At 47.8% G+C, this 10,853-nt stretch overlaps 1 protein-coding gene across 4 annotated transcripts in view; it reads right to left on the bottom strand.

Moving 5' to 3' along the window:
• Positions 1 to 10,373, bottom strand: part of NDRG2 (NDRG family member 2) — a 44,050-nt gene extending 33,677 nt beyond the window's left edge. For 3 of the 4 annotated variants that reach the window (XM_015410434.1, XM_015410433.1, XM_015410436.1), the window contains exon 1: positions 641 to 723. In XM_015410434.1, the coding sequence (XP_015265920.1) occupies positions 641 to 718 (78 nt within the window). In that variant the 5' untranslated portion in view covers positions 719 to 723. Of the gene's footprint in view, positions 1 to 640; positions 724 to 10,354 lie in introns of those variants that run through there. The other variant, XM_015410435.1, reaches the window with a different exon arrangement.
• Positions 10,374 to 10,853: the final 480 nt, after the last annotated feature.

Raw genomic sequence — 10,853 nt, 5'->3', positions numbered from 1 at the left:
AAAAAATTAAGGAACCAGTTTTGGGGGGGAGGCCCAGGACCTCTATGGAACTGGTCCTATCGAGCTTGCGGCTTGGCGCAAGATGCCCTTTTTAAGTTCTAAGAGAGGACTGTGGATCACTGGCAGAGCATACGCTTTGCATGCCCAAAGTCTGTCACCCTTAAGGCTGCCAACTCTGGGCTGGGAGATTCCTGGAGACTTGGGGGTGAAGCCTGGAAACGATGGGGCTTGGGAAGGGTGGGACCTCAACAGAGTATATAATGTCATAGATTCCACCTTCCAGTGCAGCCATTTTCTCCAGCGGAACTGATCACCATGGCCTGGAGATCAGTTGTCATTCTGGATCTCCAGTCCTCACCTGTAGGTTGGCAACCCTACACAGCCAAAATATCTCAGTTGGAAAACATAGGTAAGCCTCGTGTCTTAAGCCCGGAAAGGCTGCTCCCAGTTGCAGCTAGACAGTATCGGGCTTGAAGGGACCAAGAGGCTGAATCAGTAGGACAGCTTCCAATGCAACCCACTTTAGATGATAAAGAGGAAAGAGGGAAACAAGGGGGACTGGAAGACCTGAGGAACACTGGTGGGATGGAGGAAGAGGCGGGGCAAAGGGAAGCTGGAGGAATCACATCCTTTTGCTGACCTTGCCCGGATCAGGTCCTCCCGGGGCTCGCAGGAGCGGCTTCTCTTCCGTGATCTGTACTTCCTGGAGTTCTGTCATGGCACCTGGAGCAAAAGACACAAACGAAAAGTTCTGTGTTGGCTGATGGCTTTTTGAATCCTGATAAACCACGTCTTAGGAATGGGATTCCGTTTCCAGTCAGTCCTAAAAGATGAGTCGGATCCAACCAGCTTTCTCACTCAGTTTCCCTTCTAACTACAGTCTTTGTCTTACATGACTTTCCCCATTTGGGTCCCATGATCTCCAGCACAGCCTTTTGGGTGGTCAGAGGGGACCCTTCCTGCTATTTTCACTGTAGAAAAGCAGGCTGGATCCAACCTGGCATGTGTTATCTCAGGGCCAGTTCACACATACATCACTGGACAACTACACCATCAAGTGACAAAAGAGCCATTATGAAACTAAAGATCACAAATGGAATTCTGTAACCTCTCCAACGCAATCCTTTCTGGATGTATCAGTTCACATATTCACTAGACAGCCCTCTAGTGCAGGGAATCAAGTGAAACAGATAAGATGTGTGACCCAGCTCACAATCTTGGCCTTTATGTAGCAAGAAGATAAACACCATCCTTGATCCAATGCATTTTCACCTTTAAGTCCCTTTCACCTTTAAGGACCCAAAGTAGAACACAATCCATTTACTACCAACTGCCAATTTTGAACCCCTGTAGGTTTTGAATTACAGGTGTAAAAACTTCTAGAACTATTTCTCAAGGAATAGGTAGTTACGTTTCTCCCCAAAATGTTCTTGAATTGTGTACATTTCCTTTCCAAAGATACTCAAGAATTTGTTTTAAATGCCATAACCTCTGCAAGATTGGTCTTTGCTAATCACTGGAAAAGGAATGTAAATCCAAATAAAGGGGAATGGTTGAAGAAACTAAAGGAATGTATACAATTGAGTAAACTAACCATTATGTTGCATAGCAAAAAGTCAGATAACGTTAACTTGACTAGTACGATGAAACAAACTTAATAACTTATATATAATTTATTGAAAGAACAGAAGATGAATTTGTAAAGGTTTGCATTCAACTTTTTTTTTTACTGAATAACAAATTATACTTTAAAAATACAGATGTAGAAAAAAAGAATATACAAATAACTTGTTTTAAGCACCACTTGTGAAAACAACCAGTCTATATACTACTCATAGTTTTATCATTTGCAGATTTTGATTAAACTTTTATAATGGCTGATCCAACAACAACCTTGTGAGGGAAGACATGCTCATTTACCAGTGACAGAGACAAAAATGTCAACTTTCCAAGGATGCATGGGAGCTGTAAAAACATTTTCAAAAATGTTCTGCTTAGGCTGATAGTATGTAATGAGTAAATGTTTTGACAATGTGCTTATTTGGTATGTTTTACTCCTTTCCTCTTTCCAAGGTGTGGCAGTTGCTTTTAATTCATTTTAAAAACTCACTAAATGTTAATTTTTGTTATCCTCCACTCTTTGTAGGCTAAATATTTGGGGAAGATAGACTTCAAATTATTTCCACCTCATTTGTGTATGGCACGCTTGCTATTTTTGTAGCCGCAGAAAAGAGTAAGAGTCCAGTCGCGCCTTAAAGACTAACAACATTTGTGGTAGGGTATGAGCTTTCATGAGTTACTGCTCACTTCTTCAGAAGTCACGGCTCACCTCTTGCTACTTTGCGTTGTTCATGGACTGTAATTTGTTTCGCGCAGACCCTATAGCTGCTTTTGCAGGGCGGGGGTCCCCCCCCAGAAGAAATCCATCTGCCATTTTACAATGTAGAGGAACTGAGGCTGAAAGAGAATGGTCGTCTCAAGGCAGCACAATGAGTCCACAAGAGAAGTGGACAGCCCGGGTCTCGTACACCCAAATCCTTTGCTTATGTAACTTGATGTGAATGAGGCCTCATTTCAATAGCTATTCCCTGGCATGAGGCCAGGCCTTGCCCGACAGCACAAGTAAACAACACAGTTGCTTGGGGCGTCAATATTTTAGGGAAGGGCGGGGAGGGTATGTGTACCAGTGAAACAGTGCCCAGTGGGGGGGTTAGGACACAACTCTCAGATAGGCCTTGTTGCGTGTGCATGCTGGGAAATTTTGTGTCCCATAACTGGGACATTTCAAGTGATCTGGGGGGCGCGTCTCCCAATTGACACAACAACAGAATGGCCTGGCAGGACTGTAGAGCTGGCTTTCCTCACAAGCTGAGGCTTCCTTCCAGGCGGGGCTTCTAAGAAATGTAGGGGGAAATCAGTCATTTTCTGAGAACCAACAAGGCACTCCATCAAGCCTCCTGCCAAGCTCAAGTGCCTTGTAGTGTTTGCATTAGGAACTTGATAAGGACAGTTATTATTTTCTTCACATTTATTAAGCTCTGAAGCTTTTACTACACCTGCTTTCCACCAATACACAGACAATTCCTTAACTTTCCCCTTTCCCTCATTAAGTGCCATGCCAAGGTAAAACCAGAGTAGGGAAATTTTTTTTTCCCCTTCAGTTTCTAAACATTTGAGAATGACTCCATTGGAAAAATCTAGAGCGAATCTTGGGTTGGCAAAGATAAACTGCTCACATTATTGGTGTTTGGAGCACTACCACGTTTTGGAGAGGGGTTATCAACCACAACCGATGACTTCTAATCAGATATCTCTCCCCCCCACCCCCGTTCGTAAAACAGTAAAAATAAAATCAAAGTCTAGCAGTACTTTAAAGACTGACAACATTTATTTCAATATGAACTTTGGTGAGTCACAGCCTGCTTCCTCAGATATGTGGAAGTAAGCTAAAAAAAAAAGCCAGACAGATTTTACATAAAAGCTCAACATTATATTTTTAAAAGGTTATTTTACAAAAAGTTCTTAGAAGAGTAGAAGAGCAGGTTTTATAAACTGTTCTTTTCTACTGTAAGGAGTCTCAGAGTGACTCATAATCACCTTCTCCTCCTCACCACAACTAACACCTTGTGAGGCAGGTGGGGATGACAGAGTTCTGCGAGAACTGTGACTGGCCCAGGGTCACCCAGCTGGCTTCATGTGGAGGAGTGGGGAATCAAACCCCATTCTCCAGATTAGAGTCTGCTGCTTTTAACCAGTTTGGTGTAGTGGTTAAGTGTACGGACTCTAATCTGGGAGAACCGGGTTTGATTCCCCACTCCTCCACTTGCACCTGCTGGTGTGACCTTGGGTCAGTCACAAGCTCTGGCACAGCTGTCCTTGAAAAAGAGCAGATTGTGTCAGAGTTCTCTCAGCCCCACCCACCTCACAGGGTGTCTGTTGTGGGGAGGGGAAGGGAGAGGAGTTTGTAAGTCGCTCTGAGACTCCCAGTGAAGGGAGGGGTATAAATCCAATCTCTTCTCTTCTTCTTCTATATCATGCCAGCTCTCTTAGATGGTGTAAATCCATGCTCCGGGTGTGGTGCCGCACCTCCTAAGCCGATTGGGATGCAACCCTCTTGCTCAAAGGCAACAGAGTATTCCCAGCCAGATAGGCTTAGGTGTCATACACCAAGCTTGGTAATACCTGAAGGGAGTACATACATCACCAAGCATGACAATACTGAATTAGAATGGCTGGCTTTACAAGGGGGTTGTTAATGGTGAACAGAGCCATCAGTGGCCACTAGTTATGGCGACTAAAGGGAATCTCCACGTCCAGAGGCAGTAATCCTCTGAACGCAAGTGCTAGAAAGCAGCGTCAGGGGAAGTCCTTGGCTCCTATGCTCTGTTAGTTAGGCCGACAGGGCAACTAGTTAGTCACTGTGTGAAACAGTATGCTGGAACAGATGGGCCGCTGGTCTGATCCAGAAGTTTCTTTGTATGTTCTTATGACTGTGCGCTTAGAAAAGATGTGAGGTGCTATCAGTGAAAAGCGAACAGCAACCTACACACAACAGGGTGGTTTATCTTCTGTGTTCATTTTTTTAAACCAAAGGTCAAGAGAAACCAAATTTACCAAGGACAGCTGGATTTTGTGAGAATAAGCAAATTCACAGACAACTGGTTTATTTTTGTGTAACTCATTCAGCACAGGGGCAAAGAGTTAGCTCGGTAACTGAAGTTCCAGCACTTGGGCCAGTGAAATACACTGTACCCATGCCTCAGGTTCTAAAGTTTTCCCAAGCCTAGTTGCTTCTCACGCTTACTTCCATGCTAGCATTTCTTAGGAGGTCTATGCAGTGGCTGAAATATTAAATTCAGATCTGTGGGACATAAATGTTATCCCTATACAACTTAATTTAAAAAAAAAACCAAAAAAACCTAACCTAAATGTTTCTATTTAGATGAGAGGTTTGTGTTTTGTGTTTTGTTTTTTAAAAAATCAATATAGTAGGTTGAATCCAGAACAAACAAGGATTTCTGCCCACATGGCATGACCTTCTCAGCATTCCCCACCTTGTATCAGATCAAAATATCCCTCTAGATCCTGTTCCTGGGGGGACAGGTGACCCCCAAGATCAAGATTTCAGGGAGAATTTCAGGATGTCATGGGAACAGGGTGCCCAGAAAGTTTCCCACTGCTAGCAAAACTCCTTGCACTCATGGAAATGCTGTGCTGGATCCAACCCTCTGTCTTAAAAAATAATAATAAGGTAAAGGTTCCCTTGCTCGAAAGCCAGTCGAGTCCAACTCTAGGGTTGCGGTGCTCATCTCCGTGTCGAAGAGCCAGCGCTGTCCGAAGACGTTTCCGTGGTCATGTGGCCGGCATGACCAAACACCAAGGCGCACGGAACGCTGTTCCCTTCCCACCGAAGTGGTACCTATTTATCTACTTGCAATTTCTTGCTTTCGAACTGCTAGGTTGGCAGGAGCTGGAACTAGAGACGGGAGCTCACTCCGTCATGCGGCAACTCGGGTCTCGAACTGCTGAACTACTGACCTTCCACAGCCTGCAGTTCAGCGTCTTAACCACTTGAGCCCTTAAATACAGACTTTTTACAGTCTACACTTACAACCCTATAAAACTAAGTCATGATAATCTGCCAAACTATGAGGAATTAAAGGCTGTTTTCAGTTTTTTGGGGGGGAAATCACGGAGAAAAACATGTTTTCTGTGTCGAAATGTTAAATGCATGGACACATGTCAATTATATTCAGATGAACTTCCTAATGGACCTGGAGAATAGCACATCAGCACAGGTGCCACCTTTTCTGTATCACCGAAGAGAAAATATGGGTAATCTTGTGCTCCCATTTGATACTCCCCAACTGTGTTCTGCTACATGCTCTTTTCCAACTATGAATATTTATGACTCAGTTAACCAAACAGCATGGAATTCCATGTTCCATTTAATTGAGGAACACTATTTTATCAGGGAATTACCAGATATTTATTGAATGTTCTGGACAGTTACTTCTGAGTAAATATATACACGATGAAGCCATAAATATTTTTTCAGTAGGACTGGATCCCACTTCAGTGAGCACAGGAGCCTTCAAGTTAACTGATCTTGCTTAGTGTCCTTGCATCTATACAGCGCGATCCAATCAGAAAACCACCTTCTTTATCTAAGCGCAATGCAAAAGGCACATTGGTTGCCTCAGCTCAATGGCTTTGGATTATGTCCTGAGATTGTACCAGAGCTCTGTTTAGTTGCTTTCATTATTACAGCATCCAGGTATTATGTATGAATTTAAAAACGGGAAGCTTGATTTAAATCCATTTCTCCCCCCTGGGTGATTTAAGTCAATTCACTGACCCCATTTAGGAAAAAATGTCATGTGTGAAATGGGCTTCAGCCACAAAGCTCATTAGGTGGGGTGGGTGAATCACGTTCTCTCTCAAGGTGATTTCACATGGGTTTGTGTCGCCACTTGCTCTCTCAGGATCTGATGACTGGCAACTGAATGTGTGAACTGCCTCCGCTGAAAAGTCTCCAGAGGTGATGTACGTTCTACCCGTAGAATGCTCATTCACACGTACAAACTGTTACGTGAGGCTGCAGTCATCTCATAAGAAAACATGCAAACTGGCACTTCAGCCTAAGCTATCTTGCAGGGTTGCCTTGGTAAAGATGAAACAAGATAAGGATTCCGAGACCCATTGTTATGACTCAGGCACGCTGTTGAATACAATGCACGGGATAGGGGTGTGTCCACGTACACACTGCCAACATTCACAGATCTTGATGAATCTCTGAGCTGAAAAACTGACATTCCTGCTGCCCTGGGGAACCCTGAACCGCAAAGGGATGGATGCGCACTGCATCTAGCCCCCCTCCCCCAAATGAATATTGCTCCTAAGAACCTGACCCCCCTGGAGCCCTAACCTTGCTCCTAGGTCAAGCATGGGTAGCATTGAAGCAAGGACACAACGCAGTGTTCCCTCTAAGCTGAGTTAGTGTGAGCTAGCTAACAGCTTTTTAGCCTCCGGCTCACAGATTTTTGACTCAGCTCAGGAAGGATGACTCCAGAGCAAACTAATTTATGCAGCAGCCAAATGGCTGGCTCACAGCTTTAATGCCACCAGCACACAAAGTAGAATTTTTGCTCACAAGACTCCACAGTTTAGAGGGAACATTGGACACAAGTGCTTCAGGCATGAACTATGGGACTCTGTCCTCATTAGGACAGCATCTACCCCAAACTATTGGAATACTCATTATGAAGAGACTCCCGCCCAGTGAGACCTGGGAGATGAAATTATTCCTCCGGGCATTCCACTGAGGCAATCTTACTGGGCCTACTATCGGTTTCTTCGATCATCATGCCAGGGTGCCAGTGTAGTAAATTGTTTATAGGATATCTGTATTTGGCTTATATTTTGTGTCTGTGTTGCTAACTGCCCCGAGCCCGAATTGCTGGGGAAGGGGCAGGATAAAAATCAAACGAAATAAATAAGTGAATGTTAGATTACTTGAGAACACGTGGATGCCTGTGCATGAGGGATTTAAAAAATAATTAAAAATAATTGGAATTATCTTTCAAGAACCGGGGGGGGGGAGTGCGAGGGGGGCGGTGGATGACTAAGCATCCCCCCTCCCTTACCAACTCAGCTTCCTTGCCAGTGCTGGAAAGAGAACTCCGGAGTTCTGGCTCCAAGCCTTCCGTCTCTCCTCCCATCCCTTGGTGACAATCCCATCGCTGGCAGTGGGGCTGCCTCCCCAGAGCCCGGGGGGGGGGGGAAGCAGGCAGTCTCCCCTCTTTCCCAGCCTCGCTTTCTCCCAGGTGCCACGGCTAGCTTCCACTCTGGCCTCTGTCCAAGGATCCCCCTCCTGGGCCATAAATAGCAGCTTTCATCACCCTGACCCCAGGCAGGGATCCAGTTCACCCGGGGCTCCCTGCCACTCTGGGGCCCTTAATGGGGCCTGCGCGGAACAGGCAGCCAGAAGATCATCCCTTTTGTCGCCTCCAAGGAGCAAAGGTAAAGGTAAAGGTTCCCTTGCTCGAAAGCCAGTCGAGTCCGACTCTAGGGTTGCGGTGCTCATCTCCGTTTCCAAGCCGAAGAGCCAGCGCTGTCCGAAGATGTTTCCGTGGTCATGTGGCCGGCATGACTAAACACCAAGGCACACGGAACGCTGTTACCTTCCCACCGAAGTGGTACCTATTCATCTACTTGCAATGTCTTGCTTTCGAACTGCTAGGTTGGCAGGAGCCGGAACTAGGGACGGGAGCTCACTCCGTCTTGCGGCAACTCGGGTCTCGAACTGCTGAACTACTGACTTTCCACAGCCTGCAGTTCAGCGTCTTAACCACTTGAGCCACCGCAGCTCCATCCAAGGAGCAAAGGCATACATCAAAGACACCCTTGGCAGATGTCATACCCAGGGGACAACCCCCCCCCCAGCAAAATCAGGGGTCCCAGGTGGCTCAAAAGGAAGCACAGGGGATTCTGGGCTCCTAACCCCACCCTTTCACCCTGCCACATAGGCAAGCCTTTCTGGGATTGCCACACACACACCACTCCCTGCCTGGGCTCTGGCGACTTTACCAGCTGAATCACAAGCCCAACAGGTGCTGCTTTCCTGGCATGGAATTGCACTTGTGGAAGGGAGTAGTACCTGTTGAATGCACGCCCGCTTGGCAGCTACTGAAGGCGCAGGAGCTTGCCAGGAATGAAGTTTCCATCCAACAAGCCAGCACAGCAACTAACAGCATGTGAAGGTACTGCAAAGTATTTAAGCTACTCAAAGATTGCTTGACGGTGAGGGATTTTCTCCCTCCTCTACCACCACTCTCTCTCTCTCTCTCTCTCTCTCACACACACACACACACAGGCTAGCATGGTCCAGGATCCCTAGATCTCAACCATTCTCCCATTTCCAGAGCCACTCCTCAGCCTTAAGAAATGTGAAAGGTGTGCCACTGAGCATGTGTAAAGTTAACTTCTCCACACCTCTATATCCCACACCGTGTCAAAAGCAAACCTGAGCTCCAGCAACTCTCATTTTTGAAACGAAGCGTCAACATCCATACCACCAAGCAAGACGCAGGCTGTCCTGTGCATGTGCCACCCACCCCCCAACCCTGGTGGGGTCTTTAGTAGTCCAAGAGAGGCAAGGAAGGCAAAACCCGGCCAGCTGGCAGTCAGTGTCTGCCTTGGCGGGTCACAAGTCCTACACAATCCTCATCCATGCGCTCCAACTCAGCGCCCGTGTGCACTCCAACTTAGGAGAAAAATAACATCATTTATCCACCTCCTGGGTGGGTGTGTCTCTTGACTGAGATGGGGCTCTGTCACAGCTGCCCATCCAACATGGGCCCCCAATGCCTGCTCTGCTACACACTGGTTGCTGTCCAGCCTTTTGGCTTAGAAGGTAAGTAACCGGGCAAGCAGACTTCCTTGGTTCTGTCCTTCACAACGGGTGGGATGAGGCGGTTTGCCGGAGAGGTAGGCCACCAGGCAGGAAGCTCTGCCACAATGCTGGGGACAGGCTCTGGGTGGTGGGTAGGTCCCCGATATTTTCAATCCTTCCTCCCCTCCCCCCAAGTATCTGGCAAAGAAGCGGAGCACTGTTGTGGCATCTTGGAGGTGTGTACCTGTGTGTATGTTATTAGTCCACACAACGTAGGCAGACAGAGAGCTTCCAAGTGACTGCAAGTTCAAACACAGGGAGTTAACTCCATGCCAGGAACCTTTGGCACACGGTGTGCCCGCAGCCCTTGGCGCCCACACCAAATGCACTGGGAAGATAGGCGCACACCTCCAGCCAAGATGACTTCTGCCACTGGAACCTGAGGCAAAATGATTGCTCCACGCAGAGGGGTCTCCATTAGAGCACAGGGCCTACCCTTGATCCCAGGCTGGCAGATCCTTTGCTCGCTTCTCAGGGGCAGGGATAAAAAGCCAGGAGTCCTTGACCAGAAATCTCCAGACTTCACACCTCAGCAGGAGTCCAACCAGACCCCCTGGAGTCCTGGGGTGACCCCTGCCCCCCACAGCTAGCTCCCTCTGCCGCTAATCCAGTTTCCCTCCCCAAACCCAGGCGTTATGCTCTGCGTACTCCCCCCCCAACCAATGTTCCCTCTAAGCTGTGGAGTCTTGTGAGCAAAAATTCTACTTTGTGAGCGACTGGCATTAAAGTTGTGAGCGAGCGATTTGGCTACTGCAGAAACTAGTTTGCTCTGGAGCCCTCCTTCCTGAGCGAAGACAAGAATGTGTGAGCCAGAGGCTAGAAATCTGTGAGCTAGCTCACACTAACTCAGCTTAGAGGAAACACTGCCCCCAACTAAGACATCAGGATTCTTAGACTCACCTGCCTTTTCGAAGGAACCCAGCAATGCTGGGTCATTCACTGCCCTGACATAGAACCCAGGAGTCCGGGTGACCAGACCAGCCTCCTGCACCCGGGGGTAACAAGGGGGGGGGAGGCCAAGCCCTCTCTGCTCCCAGCTCCACCTGCTCTCTCCTCTCCACACCTGTTCCAGAAAACCCAGGCATCCACACACACCCCAACACCAGCCACCCTCTTGGACTGAGCAGCCTTGACTCTGAGCCGCACACCCCTTCCTGGCTCTCCCACAAATAGGGCAGGCCCCCAGCAGCATTCGGCCAGCGCACCTCTTCTCCCCTCCAGGGCAGCCCCTCCAAAAAGAACCCAGGAACCCGAGCAGGCGGGCGGGCAGGCAGGCAGGCAAGCAAGCAGGGACCTCCCCCTTTCCTCTAGCTGCAAGCCCACTTAATCCCCTTTCTCTACGCGGTGGGCAAAATCCCTCGGCCGACCGACCGACCCCCCCCCTTCCCCTGCCCTCTTT

Source organism: Gekko japonicus, unplaced genomic scaffold (assembly GCF_001447785.1).
Source record: "Gekko japonicus isolate JY-2015 unplaced genomic scaffold, Gekko_japonicus_V1.1 scaffold2021, whole genome shotgun sequence".
Taxonomy (NCBI): domain Eukaryota; kingdom Metazoa; phylum Chordata; class Lepidosauria; order Squamata; family Gekkonidae; genus Gekko; species Gekko japonicus.
This window is presented reverse-complemented; position numbering and strand designations above follow the sequence as displayed.